The 17,705-nt window shown below is 42.2% G+C and overlaps 1 protein-coding gene across 1 annotated transcript in view; it reads right to left on the bottom strand.

Moving 5' to 3' along the window:
- EFS (embryonal Fyn-associated substrate) overlaps nucleotides 1-12,996 on the bottom strand; it is a 36,179-nt gene extending 23,183 nt beyond the window's left edge. Inside the window, exons 1-2 of the mRNA XM_040354474.1 lie at nucleotides 12,890-12,996; nucleotides 12,669-12,746 (exon numbers count right to left, since the gene is read on the bottom strand). Coding sequence (XP_040210408.1) covers nucleotides 12,669-12,674 — 6 coding nt within the window. The 5' untranslated portion in view covers nucleotides 12,675-12,746; nucleotides 12,890-12,996. The remainder of the gene's footprint in view (nucleotides 1-12,668; nucleotides 12,747-12,889) is intronic.
- Between the last annotated feature and the right edge of the window lie 4,709 nt (nucleotides 12,997-17,705).

Here is a 17,705-nt window from a genome sequence, read left to right as displayed (position 1 = left end):
GAACAGCCAAAATCATACTACCATACGTGAAAATAGGTGCTCCAATTAATAGAAAAAATAATAATGTATATATATATCCCGGAGCGGCCGGGAAAAAACAACAAACCACAAAACCAACAATACCCCAACACCTGCGTTAGTTGGTGGGATAGGTGAAAAGTATGAACCTAAAATCGTAGGTTTACCCAAAAAATTAGTAAAAATATATGTGAAGTCTAGTGACCAGTGGGTGGTCAGGATACTGTGCAGATAGACAAGGGTGAATAAATGCAGCAATATTACTATTATTAGCCAAGCCTGCCACTGTAATTAAACCATCAAGCTCTAGGCAAACCAAATGACTTGAATCTTAGTTCACAGAATAGTCCATATAATGCAGATATAGTAAATTAAGAAATAAGCTATGCAAGTTCCAATGTTTCCACTGGGAAATACTGTATCAAAGTTCAAATTCCTAATATGGTTCCTGGGTGCGAGTTAAACACAATGTAAATGGTGACTTTGTGTGCCGATCTGGTACACTTCAATAGTGGTGACAGTTGTGCTCCCCCTCATGGGTCCCCACTCACCGGATGTCGGCACCCCCAGGGGGCAAAAAGCGGTTGGTGGTGGTACCTTAGGATCTCCTGATGTGCGGTGTTCTATATTGGATCCACAGCACCCCTATTTCTCAAGGACACGAATTTATACTGTGACAGACTGTCAACAGCCATCTACTTGACAGCAAGTTTCTATTGGCATTATTAACGGGTAACCTGTAGGCCTCCACACTTCACTTTGTGTGTTACACCAAAGGGGATCCACGATATTGGATCTACCCCTTATGCAGATTACCCAACACCTGTTTGTAAACAGGGACTATTATCATCACATGGTGATCTAGTCAATTTTGCAGCGCCACTATCCCATCATCTACACTCTTTCATTACTGGTCCCAGGTTTGGGACCTTCTAGGGAGGCAGCAGCATTATCACATCCAAAGCGCGGATTCTTATATTTGTTGACAGGGGGAAAGCTAACATTTAAAATATAAACATGCGACACACAATGTAAGTGTTTTTACTTAAAGTAGAACTATAGGAAAAACTTTTTTTTTTCATTTTGGCTTCCTGTCCCATAGCCAAACATGAAGTGAGGGGAAATCCCTACAAATTAAGGGAATTTCTAGGAAACCCCCAGGTCACCAGAATTATTGTCCCCATTGGAAGATTTCCCCTCTATTATATTTCAGGGGACAACCCAAAAGTTGTGATTTTCTTATACTTTCAATGATAATGGTAAACAGGTCAAATGGAGAGCGTGAGTCTCCCTAACCATGATGGACAACAATAAAAACAGAGATATTGTAATACATCTCCCCTGTATCCAAAACAAAAAAAATGGTGCCATCCTTCTGGGAAGCAAGGAAGAAGGAGTCATTGTCAAGAAGTAATTAACGGCTTCAAGCGTTACAAATTACTTAACATGCATGTACACAACATGGGGCAATATATATGGGATGCTAGATCCACTTTAATTATTCCACTGTAGGATGAACTTTTGGAAGACATGCAATTTTTTTTTTTTTTTTCTTAATATGATCTGACCCAAAACAGCTTTGGAAAAACTTGGACTGTACCGTCTTACATTACAACATAAAGTATAAAGCAGATGCAACCACATTTGCTAACCCCAGGACTGAATAATGCATCATTTTCCCAGAATAGAATGGGTGGACACACTTTAGATTCCAAGCCATAATTATAGGACAAAGCAGCTTTAAAAGACTGCATCTTCAGCCCTATACATTGTCGGCTATGTAGCATTCACCAGTCCAATAATCAACATCCGTAGGGTTTGAAGATACTACTACTGGGAATATAATCAAAGCATTTAGATCGCTAATGCATCATATATCATAAATGCCATGGTTCTTTTTTTTTTTTTTAAATACTGTTTTTTACCTTATTTCAAGTGGACCTTGTTTGCATCTCAATGCTGCTGATCGCCTCTAGCCCCTTTCAGCCACTTCCTGTCTGAACAATCCCTTGTAGTCTTTATCTAAAATTCATGCAGGCTGGTGTCTGTTGTGTAGGGGCAGTGCTTGCATTGGTACAAAGCAAGGGACTGTTAACTTTTGTTTTATTTGTCACTTCATACAAGTCTATGTATTGCAGCATGCTAAAATGTGCTGCGGTGTGTAGCACTGTATGTCTAGATTTTACAGAGCGTACTGCAACCCATCTCAACGTAGTGTTGTGGTGTGAACAAGGCACAATAAAAAACAACCTTGCACATCAACGCAGCTAAGCTGCCATGGTGTGACCGAGTCCCTTATAGTTCTTGTATGATCATGTTAGCTTTTGCTACACAGTTAGTTAGAGGCATCTTTTTAATGCTCAGTGTAAATGCTGATGCTTTTCTGCATTAGTATTTAGCCATACATATACATCTGACATATTTCCCAAGGACAAACCCTCTACATTTGGGAAATACATCAAAAGCGCATATGCAGATAAACACCATTGCTAAAAAGCATCTGCGTTTACAGAGTTCAGCCACATAAAGCTACATCATTGTGTGACAGGCTGAACATGGTACATGGGGCTTACTGGGAGTGGGAAAGCACCAGGAAATCTACGCTAGGCATGAAAAAGCCTATAACTGTCTGTGTGCATGAACCCTAGGGTGGCTGCCATTGCTAACCCTACCTGAAACTTCTAGCTGCCTTGATCCCGTGTTAATCCAATTTAATACTTCTGATACACTAATCTAGAACAATATTTCTTGACAGCTCTAACTTTTCTGGCTACATGGGGGTCAGTAGCTTACCACATCAGCCCTGGACCATATTGCTGGTCAAAGACCAGGCCAATTTTTGCGATTCGGCACTGCGTCGCTTTAACTGACAATTGCGCAGTCGTGCGACATAGCTCACAAACAAAATTGGCGTCCTTCTTTCCCACAAATAGAGCTTTCTTTTGGTGGTATTTTTGTTTTTTGCACTATAAACAAAAATAGAACGACAATTTTTTAAAAAAAAATAATATTTTTTACTTTTTGCTATAATAAATATCCCCCAAAAATATATAAAAAAAAACATTTTTTTCCCTCAGTTTAGGCTGATACGTATTTTTCTACATATTTTTCGTAAAAAAAAAAAATCGCAATAAGCGTTTATTGATTGCTTTTTTTTTTACTAGTAATGGCGGCGATCAGCGATTTTTATCGGTACTGCGACATTATGGTGGACACTTCGGACACATTTTTGGGACCATTGGCATTTTTATAGAGATCAGTGCTATAAAAATGCCACTGGCAGGGAAGGGGTTAACACTAGGGGGCGAGGAAGGGGTTAAGTATGTTCCCTGGGTGTGTTCTAACTGAAGGGGGGGTGGACTGACTTGGGGAAATGACTGATCGCTGTTCATACATTGTATGAACAGACAATCAGGCATTTCTCCCCCTGACAGGACCGGGAGCTGTGAGCTAACACACACAGCTCCCGGTTCTCGCTCTGTAACGAGCGATCGCGGGTGCCCGGCGGTGATAGCGCCGGCCGGGCACGCGTGCCGGCGTCACAGGCGAGCGAGGCGCATGCGTGCCTCCGGCGGTGCGCGCGCCCCTATTGGCTGATCGGTGAGATGACGTATAACTACGTGATCTCGCCCAGCAGAGCTGACCTGCCGCCCACTAACACACAGCTCCTTTCTCTATCTGCAACGTATAGAGCGTCCTGACTGTCAGAATACAACAGCCCACCATAGGGATTTGTGTACCCACGCCACTTAGCTTGGATAGACAAAAGTTGAATCCAGAGACAGACAAGCAACTAACATTTTCAAAAAGAGATTACAGTATATGTACTTTGTTGAGTATAGCATACAGATTTTGAATTCTAAATCCCAGAAAAGCCATGTTACAGTCCCCATGGCAGAGTGTTTTCCTCGGCTGTATGCTACTCATTTACAAGTACTGCTGTTACTAAGAAGCCGTTCTTACTGCACTAACTTGTAGGCACAAGCCACTAATCTTGTCATCATAACAGCTAAACCTTCCTGATGTAAACAGACCTGGCCAGTTCTGCACCACACCCCCAATAACGTCATTCTGAGTTTACAGTTCCCAATTGATACTCTTCAATCCAGGATTTTCACTTTCAGTAGATTGTTCTTTGTCTACAGAAAGTCAGCCAAAGTGTGAAGCAGGAAACATTTTTAAAAGGATATATGCTGACGATCAATTCCAAGCAAACTATTTAGCATCCCAATAATACACTGGCACTCACTGCTAATATCTTCCTGGCAACACATACATTGACTTTTATCTTCAGGAAGAACATAAATCAGCACTTCTTTCCACTTATACACCTCCATTCACGCAACTAAGTGTTTTACATATTTTATTTATTTATGTTTAGGATAGACAAAAGCAATATTTTCCTATTTCTATCTTTCTAGCATTCTGCATACACATATTTTATATTTATCCCTTGAAGCTAGCAGGTGGAGCCCTCAGAAGGCTCAGAGAGCAAATGTTATACTAAAATAGATCAGAATTTCTGTGTGAGGGGGGGAGGGGGGGACGGTTTGGGGGGCAGATATATTTCCTACCAGAGATGATGATATCCAAATTTACTGAGTTTGACAGAAAACAAACAGGCAGTGCTGGGTTTTCTTATAAAAAGACCAGTACACACTACAAAGCGTTGGGCTTGATTTACTAAAACTGGAGAGTGCAAAATCTGGTGCAGCTCTACATAGAAACCAATCAGCTTCTAACTTCAGCTTGTTCAGTTAAGGAAGAGGTCCACCCACACCTAGAAAAATTAAACGTCAGCAGCTACAAATACTGTAGCTTCTGACTTTTAATATATGGACACTTAGCTGTCCTGGATGCTTGCAATGTCTGCACCACATCTTCAGATCGACTGTCGGGTGCAGCCGCTGCCATTGCCGGTAAGGTAACCCGGCAGTGAAGCCTTTCAGCTTCACAGCCAGTTCCTACTGCGCATGCGCGAAGTGCGCTGCACTTTCCCATTGGCCTGGCAGCAGAAAAAGGCCGAACTTCCGAGAGACGGCTCAGCGGCCCTGACTCCCGGAAAGTGGGGAAGGGGACCTGTCAAAAACAGGTACCCGTTCTCCCCTCCCCCCTGAAAGGTGCCAAATGTGGCACCGGAGGGGGGAGAAGACAAACAAGCGGAAGTTCCACTATTGGGTGGAACTCCGTATAAACCTTTGATAATAAAACCTGGAAGCTGATTGGTTTTTCTGCAGAGCTGCACCAGAATTTGCACTCTCCAATCTTAGTAAATCTACTTAGGTGTCACTGATACAGCCTAAAAAAAATGGACCATGCAACTGGACAGAGATAGTTCTAAATTCATGCACAAAATGAATGGCGCTGTAAGAGCCGCACGTTAAATGCATGTTTTGGTTACATAACATAAACTAACCTTACATTATACAATCTAATTGTACAATCTCTGTACAATATCTGTTAGAGTTACCAAAACTATATAATATGAGGAAAAAGCTAAACAACCCATTCAATCAGCATAAAACCAGGCAGGCCCTTGCACTACATAGTGGATGGTAGAGCTGAGGTAGACTGTAGTGAATAGTCAGCCATACAGTGTGAATTGGTCCTTGTCTGGCTATTTACCATAACAAAGGATCAGTAGCAAAGCAAAGGAAGTAGGCGGGGGTACAGCCATGTTACATTATGTGTTTGATTATTTTTTTTATGGCCACAGGTTTACTTTTAAAGGCACGGTTCACATTTTGAAAATTTTTTGTAAATCCACCCACATTAATAAAACAAAAAATGTGCATGGCTTACATTTAGAAATGAAGTCTGCAAAGCTCTGCAATCAGATTGCAAGCAAATGCAATGCACAGGCTTCTACATTGTTTACATCCCAGCCCTGGCCTTGTGTGGATGTACAAAGCTACCATTCTGGGGCTGGAGGAAGTAATCATTTCTACAAATGCAGTGACATCACCACACCTGTGCTGTGCTGGTGTGATCTGAGTCCCCTTGCATTGGTGGGAGACAGAACTAGTAATCTTTACACTCACAGATCCTGGTAAATGGATCTATGAATGGATGATGCCGCTGTGCAGTCAGAGCTGCACACAGTCAAATTAAATTCAAATATTCACAGGACACACAAGTTAGAGGGTGGGGGGTTGGAAAATGTGACCGAGTTTCATGTTACGCCCTAAATATGGCTAGAACATGAAGCAAGGTCAGAAAGATAAACAAGGCCTTTACATTTGACAAAAAAAAACATTTTCCCTTTAAGACTAAGAGCTGCCTAGTTTTCCTATCTCTCGGTGTTAGCTAACATACCTTTGTGTCTTGTACACAATCTGAAAACACACACTTTTCTGTTGACTTTACTCTCAAACAATTGTATTTGTTCTTGCCACTGCTTAAAAAAAGCGCACGTAGGGGTGTTTCCCAAAATAAATCATTTCAAAATGTCACTGAAAGTTTCTTATAAAAAAATGAAGGCTGTTGCTATGAAAATGCTAATTTCTTGGCTGTCAATTGACCAGGAACAAGTATGTAATTCTGGCTTGATGGACTAAATTGCATTGGGAAGTTTTGATATATAAAGTACAGTATACAAGCATGTTATGTCTCATCTGCTTTCACAGCCATTCACCAAATTGGCCCAATCACCATGATATCCAAAAAAAAAACCTTAGGACCAGTTCACACCAGACGCAGTTCCGTACAGTTTTGTGTGCATTTTTTCTGCACTAAAAATGCATGCACAGTGTTTTCCATGTATTCCAATGGCTCTGGTTGGCTCTAGTTCACACCATGCAGTCAGTTTGCAGTGCAGCAACTGACCGGAAACTGACTGCATGGTGTGAACTAGAGCCACCGGAATACATGAAAAACACTGCGCATGCATTTTGTGCAGAAAAAAACCACACGGAACTGAACGGAACTGCTTCTGGAGTGAACTGGCCCTTAGTGAAAGTTCGGAAGGGATAAACGTTATTGATCAACTGCAACTGGAGAAAAAAATGTATCTCTCTTTCCACAAAAAGAGGACATTTTTATATCTGTGTGCCTTGGATTCTATTCAAATCAACACGTGCATATACACAAACGTACTATATAATTAAACCTACAATTATTTGTTCCATTTTATGAATACATTAAGGCTGGATTCACACCTATGCCGTTTTAGTGCTTTTTGCATTTTGCAGATTTGCACTACAGAACGTGTTCCATAGGAAACCATGTTAGGCCCCGTACACACGTCCGAGGAACTCGACGTGCCAAACACATCGAGTTCCTCGTCGAGTTCAGTGTTGAAGCCGCCGAGGATCTCGGCGGGCCGACTTTGAACAACGAGGAAATAGAGAACATGTTCCTCGTCGGCTTCCTCGCTGAAAAGTGTACACACGACCAAGTTTCTCGGCAGAATCCAGCTCCGACCGAGTTTCTGGCTGAATTCTGCCGAGAAACTCGGTCGTGTGTATGGGGCCTTAAATGGACTGTAGTGCAAATCTGCAAAATGCAAAAAGCACTAAAACTGCATAGGTGTGAATCCAGCCTTAGGTAGCATGAGCCAATAAAATGTCACGCAGTATTTGAGATATCCTTGAGGCTGGATTCACACCTATGCATTTTTTGTGCTTTTTGCAGTTCGCACTACAGACCATTTAACATGGTTTCCTATGGAACACGTTCTGTAGTGCAAATCTGCAAAATGCAAAAAGCTCTAAAAATGCATAGGTGTGAATCCAGCCTTAAAGATCACTTTATTATGCATTTCAGTGCATTGGGAGGCCTACAGAAGTCAATTTCAGCACATCAAAATGCATAAAACAAGCATTTTAATGCACTGGCAACAGAAATTAACAGTTGTAGCTTTTATTTATATTTTCTGCAACACTGTTCATATGGATTGCCATGTGTCATGGTGTGCTACAGTGCACATGCGTTAGTTATTGTGCCATTAATAGTGAATAGTACAACAGCACACCTACATAAAACGTGCATTTTCATATTGCAAGCGCTCACGCAATGCGCAGATGTGATCACATGCCTTAAAATGCACTTATTCCTTAAAATGCACTTACTCCTTAAAATAGCACCCACAGATCCTGGGTGACCATTTAAACACAGATTACACAACCACGGTCCACGCAGGAATCTACACTGATGATTGACATACAGCCAACACTGGAGTACATGCTAGTAGAGAAGTAGGTGCAAATATGTTTTTTTAGAAGATCAACAGCACTGAGATACAATAAAGGATGAAGAAAGTGCAAAAACATATTTGTTTAGGGCATACATCACTTTAGCAAAATAAATGACATCCAGTTAGGGTTTACATCTACTTTACTATAAATCAAATAAAATCCTCCATGTGCCACAACTGCCATATCAAGCTGCAGGATTAGTATTTTTTTTCTTCTGTGCAATAATAAAGAGGAACACAATATTACTTCATGCCATTCTCTTTCTTTGGTGTTTTATGATTATATATACACTTTAGTTCAGCTGAAAATCCCCCAACATCCCCCTTCTCTCCCTCGGCCACTAGCCAAGCTATTATTTCATAAAGCAGCATTTTTCTTCTTCATTTAGGTTAAGGATTACGTTTTACTTCCTTATTTCTATACTATATGGCGACTAGTTATGTTTTTATTAAACTTATATTTTATTTCCTCTTCTCATTTCCTTTTTAAAATAAAAAGGTAATGTATTTAAAAAAAAAAAAAAAACCTTAGCCCTGGTTCTTTTCTAGATGCGCTTCAAGCATTTGTAAAGGCGATTTTTTTTAAATTAAAATAATAAACATCTGGTGAAAGCTATGGTTGAGCTATTTTTCTCCTTTAAGGTGATAATTGTATTCCTGTGAATTTCCATAACATTCTTTATTTTTGACGTACTGGTGTCTCTGGAACCTGTACGATTGTAATTGCTTAATAAAGCTTTTTTGTTTAAAAATAATAATAACAAACATGTTATACTCACCTTCTCTGTGCAACGGTATTGCATAGATCAGCTCCAAATCCCCTCTGCTGGGGTCCCCAGCCAGCAATATTGGCTCCGCCTTTTTTGTTCTGTGTCTACCCTACATCAAGTGCTTGCTATGGGGCAGACGTGTGGGCTTGATCCTGAGTTGGACTGTGTGCATCCAGTGACACACACAGCGCAGCTTGCCCCCCTCCACTCTCTGCTTGCAGGATTTGATTGACAGCAGTGGGATCCAAAGGGGGAGGGGGGAACAGCAAGTGGCAAAACTAATTTTTACTCTAATACGGGAAACATATTAAGGTAAAAAGATCCTTTACCTTTAGAACAATATTTCGTCTGTATATGATTGTTGTATAAAGTTGGATGGATCAAAATTCGCCCGATTCTCTGGGGACCAGTTGAATTTTGATGCATCTACAGTATGGCTATTCCCGCTACAGATGTTGATCTAACGATTGGCTTCTCTCAAACAGGAATGTTGGACATTTTTCATCACTTAGCTGCAGCGCTGATCAGTGTATTCTGACAACAGAGTCCCTGCTGTCAGAAAACAATAGCGCAGAGGGGGGGATTCCTTCTTCCCCTTTGAATGTGTGGGTGGGGGAATCCATTATTTTTTCTTTTATCGGAACACTAGCTGATCAAGAAAAAAAATCTATGGCCAACTTAATGCACAAATTTGGGGTTTAAAAAACTAAATCTCTACTCACCTCCATGCTGCAGCATTGGTGTGATGCTGCAGCCGTCCTCTGCTGGCAAACTATGCCTGAGAACTGAGCGATCACATGACCTCTGATTGTTCAGTTCTTGGTCTTGCTGGAACAGAAAGCTGTGACTGTCAGTCACTGCTCTCTGCTTTCCCCCTCCAGTATTCACTGGAGCGCCAGGTTGGGGAAGAGGCAGGTGCAGCTGGCTCAGGCTCTCAGCAGTGCACTGAGAGACTGATCAGGAATCCAGGTGGATCCTGACAATAGGTTGGGATCCTTCCAGACTCTGGAGCTTTAACCCAATGTCAGCTGATTCTGGATCACAGGAGAGCAATAGAAAAGCGCACTCCTGCGACCCACATGAGAAATATGCCAAAAAAGCTTTGTCCAGTCTTCTCTTTTAAGTTGCCATACAAACAGCACAGCGTTGATTTACTAAAGGCAAATAGACAGTGCACTGAAGTGCAGTTGCAGTCTGACAAAGACATTTTCCCCAGAGCTTAGTAAATGAGGAGAAGCTTCACTTTGCAACGAATACCCAATCACATGCAAGGAAAATGAACCACCTCAGCTCTGAAAAGTTTTACCCCCTTACCTGTTTGCCTTTAGTAAGTCCACCTCACAGTGTACCCCCCCTGTTCTATGTGCAACTTTGTGTACTGTTGGAAGAATTTATCAAAACTGGAGCAGCAGCGCATGACAAGCAATCAGCTTCTATCTTTAACTCATTCTTTTAAGCTTTAAAAAAAAACTAAAAGCTGACTGGTTGCCATGCACAGCTGCTCCACATTCTGACTGCTCCATTTTTGATATATTCACCTCTACGGGGTAGATTTACTAAAGGCAAAAAGACTATATACTTTGCAAGTGCAGTTGCACCTATTTTCCCCAGGGCTTAGTAAATGTGGTAAAGCTCTGATGGTTTCCATCATCCAATCGTGTGCAAGCAAAAATGCTGTTTTTTAACTAGTTGCCTCCCCGCCTTAGTACATATGCTGCGGAGGGGCGGCACGTGCAAGCGCAATCATGTACATGTACATCATGTGCCTGCTCTGTGTTTAGGGGTGCGCAGAAAGCCTCTTGAGGGGGGAGGGGGTGAGCAGGCAAGTCAGGACACTCACTACTTTGCAGACAGAGAAAATAGCTGTGTGTTAGTGGGCGTCCTGACACTCCTGCTCGCCCCCTCCCCCCTCAAGAGGCTGTCTCCACACCAGGAAGAAAGCCTTGCATTACTGTGTGGAGTTACAGACAGAAGAACAGGAAGTGATGATTTCTCAGAAGAAATAAAGACATTTAAAAGCAAAATCGAAGGATGAGGTAAGTGAAGGAGGACTGTACTAAGGTAAAGGAAGCTATTTAGGGGGGGGGGGGGATCCTTTACAACCCCTTTAATGAAAAAATTGGATTCAATTGCATATGTTTTATAACAGAAAGTTAAAAACATTGTTTGCGTTCAAAATCTTTGTTTTTTTTATTGTTCTTGTTTACATCGCAAAAAAAACAAACAGTGGCTGTTATTTTTTTTGTTTGCACCTGATTGGATATTCTTTACAAAGTAAAGCTTCACCGCATTTACTAAGCTCTGGGGGGTGGGATGCAGCTACACTTCCAAAGTGTACAATCTATTTGCCTTATAAAGTAAATCCACTTATGTCTCTATTTTTCAATTAACATGCTCTTGTTTTATAAATTAAAGAGGAAGTGAACTTCCTTTACAAATTTTTACCTATAGCTAAGCCTATAATAAGGTTTACCTATAGGTAGTGTAAATATCTCCTAAACGTATACTGTTTAGGAGACATTTACATTACATGCAGGCATGAAATCACTGGCGAATGCGTGCTGTTCCTTCAGGGCCCTGTGCTGGCGTTCTGACAAAATGTCGAACCTGGCAGAATGAGCAACCCATGTCACTTCTGTTTTCTTTAAACCATCATGAATTGCAGGTTAGGACAAATTGCTGTTAGGACACAACACCGGCAACTGAATAGAGTCCGGTGCACCTTATTATGAGCGGAGATTGTTACTCCGCTCCGAAACTAACCAAGAAAATGGCCGCCTCCGAGGCGGTGACAACTTTGTCCTCGTTAGCCGCTGTGCTGTGAAAACAGCAACATCTTCCTGTACCGGACTGTATTCGGTAGGCGTTGTTGTGTCCAAAGCCAATTCGTCTATTTTAGAAATTACTGATGGTTTAAAAAAAGCGTAAGTGACGTGGTTGCATTTTCTACTGAGTTGCCTATTTTGACCGGTGGCCAGTCACAGAGCCGGGGTCTGCGAACCCGGAAGCAAGACGGGTGAAGATGGCAGCGCTGACATTGCGGCGCTGCTGGAACAGCTTTGTTTCACATGATGCATACTAGCAGATTATGACTTTACCTTGCAGGGGGATAAGGAAAAACAAAAAAACGTTGAGCGGTATACAACTGCTTTAAGAATAATTAAAAAAAATGCATAAGATTCTTTTGAGGCAAAAGCATGCGTTTTTGGTCCCGAACGACTTCAATAGGAAGGTCTGAAAAACGTATGAAATGTGTAGAACATGCATTTTTCGTGTGATTTCTTGCCTCTCCTAGTAACCAACTTTCCACTGACTGAAACAAAAAAACGCTCAAACCTAAAAACACCCGAAAAGCACAAAAATGCTAAAGACGCTGAAGCGGGACGGAACAATAGTCCCCAATTTACTAAACTAGCAGCTCCACATTTCCAGCTGTATTTTCCTTTCCTCACAAACAAGTAAGAATGTTGTAGATGGTGAATAATGTGGAAAACGTACATGGTAAGTATAAAGTAAGTGCTCCCTCCTGGGGGGTCCAATGACCACCCATATCCATGTCCTGGTCATCATCAATCCCACACAGAAAGCCCCATCACCCTGTATGACTTCATCTGTACACCTCCCACTGGGACTCTATCAGCCTCCCCACCCTAAACTAAATAAACACCAACAAACACATGACTTACTGGCATTGCTCCTCACATGCCCCAGCCCAGGGAGCTCCAACAGCAGCCGTGGCGTCCTCCTCCTCACACACCCGGCACCTGCAAGACAAACAGCCACCCAGTCAGCGCCAGCAGTCCGGGGACAGGGAAGAGAGAATGGAGACGGGACAAGGGCGGTGCACACACGAGTTCAGTCCCTGCCAGTCACACACAATCATGGAGGGGAAGAAAAGGCTGCTCACCTGGCACTTCCCAACTCCCCCAGTCACCTAGCCTCCTGTCCTCCAGCCCAGCACTGTGTGTGGAGAAAAGGAGGGAGGGAGGGAAGGAGAGACACAAAGGTGGGGAGGGGGAGGAATGGGAGGAGAAGGAGGAGAGCCATGACACACGACGGAGCAACCCCCTCCGTCTACTATTGTAGTGTGCAAGAGGCGGGGGAGGGGGACACCACCACCACACACTGCTTCTCCTCACACCTTCCTGTATGGGGACACCTTTCCTCACACATCCCACATGGACGAGGAAACCTTCATACAACTTTCAGGGAACCCCTGCTGCTGCTGTGTCTACAACTCAGGAGACATTACACTGAGGTGTACACAGAAAAGAAAAAGAAATGAATAAAATAAAAACACGTCAGCTCTTGAAGATTTACACTCCTTTATGACGGGCCATTTTGTGCCATACAGCACTGCATTACTTTAACCACTTCACCCCCAGAAGGTTTTATCCCCTTTCATGACCAGGCCATTTTTTGCGATATATTACACTGCGTTACTTTATTTACTTATTTATTTCAGGTACTTATATAGCGCCGTCAATTCACGCAGCGCTTTACATATGCATTGTACATTCACATCAGTCCCTACCCTCAAGGAGCTTACAACCTAAGGTCCCTAACTCACATTCATACATATACTAGAGGCAATTTAGACAGGGTCTGATTAACCTACCAGCATGTCTTTAGAGGGCTAGTTTACACTTGCTTCAAAACAAGGCTTCGGACAGGCTTTGTTAAAGCTCTCTGAACGCCAGTCAAAGCCCCTGTCACAAAATAAAATGGTTAGCTTACAGTCCTTTTTACACTTTGCTTTTGCTTGGTGCTTTGGTGGGGCTTCAATGAGGCTTTGGTGGGGTTTCGATGTGGCTTTGGTGGGGCTTTGATGTGACTTTGGTGGGGTTTCGATGAGGCTTTGGTGGGGTTTCGATGAGGCTTTGGTGGGGTTTCGATGTGGCTTTGATGGGTCTTCGATGTGGCTTTGGTGGGGCTTCGATGTGGCTTTGGTGGGGTTTCGATGTGGCTTTGGTGGGGTTTCAATGTGGCTTTGGTGGGGCTTCGATGTGGCTTTGGTGGGGTTTCGATGTGGCTTTGGTGGGACTTCAAAGAGGCTTTGGTGGGACTTCAAAGAGGCTTTGGTGAGGCTTTGCGGGGCTTCGATGAGGCTTCAGTGGGGTTTCTAGCGAACCTTGCCATAGACTTCTATAGAGGCTTTTAAAACGCTTTGAAGCACCACTGAAGCTACGTGGGATATAATTTTTTGAAGCAAAGCAAAAGCAAGGTGTAAACAGGACTGTAAGCTAACCATTTTATTTAGTGACAGGAGCTTTGACTGACGTTCAGAGAGCTTTAACAAAGCCTGTCCGAAGCCTTGTTGAAGCCAAAGCAAGTGTAAATGAGCCCTAACTGACAATTGCGTGGTCGTGCGACACTGTGCCCAAATATAATTGATATCCTTGTAGTAATGCTTGGTAATGAGTGATCCTTGGTGGACCGTGATCTCTGGGGATGGTCTTCTCTACATGGGGGGCCTACTCCCAGAGATTGAGCTTTACGGCGGTCTTGACCTCGAAATCATTATGACTCAGGGGGTGATTATGTGGAGACCACCCCACAGTGTTTATAAGGTTCTGGTCATTACTACATCCATGTTTTAGCAGAAAGCATATTTTTTCCTGCTTTTATTAGTTGGTGACTAAGTGCTCACATGTGATTTTAGAGAAGACATCGTTCAATTACCGAGAGATTCTGTAACCTTGTTTTCCCCCTACTCATGTACCATCTCTTCCAGTTTATACAGAGCACGCAAGAATTGCTGCTTTGCACAATGTTCATATTGCTTTTAAGCAGGCCATAAACGGATGAATTTCGAACAAATTTTCTTTTCAAAATCAGAAAGTTCGTTTTTTTTGTGATCCGATGATGCCACCATTGATTTTCGAAATTCGGCCGACCAAACCTTCATGTTGCCGGGAATATTCTTTTCTCTCTGGGAATATTCGTTTCTCTCCGGGAATATTCTTTTCTTGCACATGCATAGATTTTTTTCTATTACATTTCTCGCACGATTCTCCCATTATTGATCAGAAAATCGTTAGTTTTTTAAAAAAATTCCAACATGTCGGATTCCTCACATTTGATTGCCGCACGAAAATCGGCTGTTGCTGCAGTCCACTAACGGTGCAAAATTCGTACGAGAATTCTTTGATACGATTTTCGAAAGATTTTTTTTTTTTAAATCCGAACCGCGTATGGCCGGTCGCCTTTAATCGTTTTACGAAAATTTCCGTAAAAATGATTGAAACAGAAAATTTATATCCTTTTTCTCTACAAATAGAGCATTCTTTTGGTGGTATTTGATCACCTCTACGGGTTTTATTTTTTGCACTATAAACAAAAAAAACAATGATAATTTTGCAAAAATATATATATATATTTTACTTTTTGCTACACAACATCCAATAAAAAAAAAGTAAAAAATCGAATTTCTTCATCAATTTATGCCAATATATATTATACTACATGCTTTAAGGTGAAAAAACATTTATGCCCTGTACACACGATCGGTGATGAAAACGGACCGATGGATTTTTTTCATCAGATATCCGATGAAGCTGACTTTCATCAGTCTTGCCTACATACTATCGGTTAAAAATCCGATCGTGTCCAACGCGGTGACGTAAAACACAACGACGTGCTGAGAAAAATGAAGTTCAATGCTTCCGAGCATGCGTTGACTTGATTCTGAGCATGCGTGGATTTTTGACCGATGGATTTCCCCACAGACGATCGTTTTTTTCTATCTGTTTTTTTAACCATAAACAAAATTTAAAACAGGTTCTATTTTTTTTTCACCAATGGGAAAAATAACGATGGGGCCAACACATGATCGGTTTGTCCGATGAAAACGGTCCATAGCTGTATGTTAGCAAAGCGAAGGAAATTCGCTTTGCTAACACTGAACCGCCTCTCAGCCAATCAGGTTGCCGGATCTGTTACCTGTCACCTGATTGGCTGAAACGTTAGGCGCGGTGATTGGATGCCTGAGAGAGGATGGAAGAAGACATGAATGATGTGTAGGACACCGCCACTGACCCGCCCAGAGACAGTTAAGTGTCGGGCAGCATTTGATGGGACACAGTAGTGCCAATTGATGGGCACACTGGCAACATTTGATGGGGCACAGTAGCACCAATTGATGGGCACACTGGCAACACTTGATGGGGCACAGTAGCACCAATTGATGGGCACACTGGCAACATTTGATGGGTCACAGTAGCAGCAATTGATGGGCATACTATCAACATTTGATGGGGCACACTAGCGGCAATTGATGGGCACACTGGCAGCTATTAATGGGCACAGTAGCGGCAATCGATGGGTACAGTAGCTGCGTTTGATGGCACAGTGGCAGCATTTGATGGCACAGTGGCTGTGTTTGATGGGCACAGTGGCTGCGTTTGATGGCCACATGGCTGTGTTTGATGGGCACAGTGGCTGCGCTTGATGGGCACAGTGGCTGCGTTTGATGGCACAGTGGCTGCATTTGATGGGCACAGTGGCTGCAATTGATGTTTTTTTCCCAGTTTGTTTGGGCCCCCCCCCCCCAAAAAAAATTTTTTGGAGCCCCAGCTGCCACTGGTAACAAGTACTAACTAAATAGTAGGCAAAAACCGCATGCTGGAAGGAAAGGCACTTCTTTTTCATGTTGTACATAGCTATATCTGCAAAAGGAGGCCAGCCTGATGTGATCTAGCAGGACTTAATTTTCTGACTAAAGTTCCACTTTAAGTAATCTACAGTATTGGTTTTTGATATTAGACTAGCATACAAAAAATAAATGGACGATCATTTGTCCAATATTCTCATCATGTGTATGAGGCTTTAAGCTCATTCACATTGGCTACTGTGTGCAAGAGCCATTTGTATATGCGTCTGCTGCTGGCAGCCTTTGTTAGTGAATGGAGATGCTGCGGCTGTTCATAAGTGACTGAAGTTGCTGCATATGACAGCCAGGGAATTAGTATTTTCAGAATGGCAGCATACCTTTCATCCTAATACAGATTTCCTTAAAAAGCTGTTATATCATGGCTCTGACCACTTTATTGCTATGCGTGTTTGGGTCAAATGCTCTGCCACAAGGAGACGTAAGAAGTCCCTGCCCTGCCCGCAGCACCAATGCTGTGGTTTTCATGTGCGTCTTGTGAAAAGGCTACTATGAAAGTGGACTGCGTGGGAACAGAGGGGCTCTTGTTTGAAGGGACAGTCGGCACCAGTCAGCTTCCTACACTCCTCGTACACAGTGGTCCTCTGTCTTCTGAATCCATGCCTTACCATCCCCCCAGTAACTGTATCTACTGTACCACCATGCCTGTGCTATACTTTCCAAGGACACAGCTGCTGAAGTAGTGTAAAAGAGCTCACAATACCCACAATGATTTTGTCATAGCATAAAACTTTTCTGATCAGTATAATATTCCTCTTTAAAATGTTGTTATAACATAAAACATTGCTGATCATTATAATGTTCCTCTTTAAAAAAAAAAATCACAATCAAGGTTTAATGTTCCCCTTTAAAATGTTGTTATATAGTAAAATGTGGCTGATCATTATAATGTTCCTCTTTAAAATGTTGTTATCTAGTAAAATGTGGCTGATCATTATAATGTTCCTCTTTAAAATGTTGGTATATAGCAAAATGTGGCTGATCATTATAAGGTTCATCTTTAAAATGTTGGTATATAGCAAAATGTGGCTGATCATTATAATATTCCACTTTA

The sequence above is a fragment of the Rana temporaria genome, chromosome 1, assembly GCF_905171775.1.
Source record: "Rana temporaria chromosome 1, aRanTem1.1, whole genome shotgun sequence".
Taxonomy (NCBI): Eukaryota; Metazoa; Chordata; class Amphibia; order Anura; family Ranidae; genus Rana; species Rana temporaria.
This window is presented reverse-complemented; position numbering and strand designations above follow the sequence as displayed.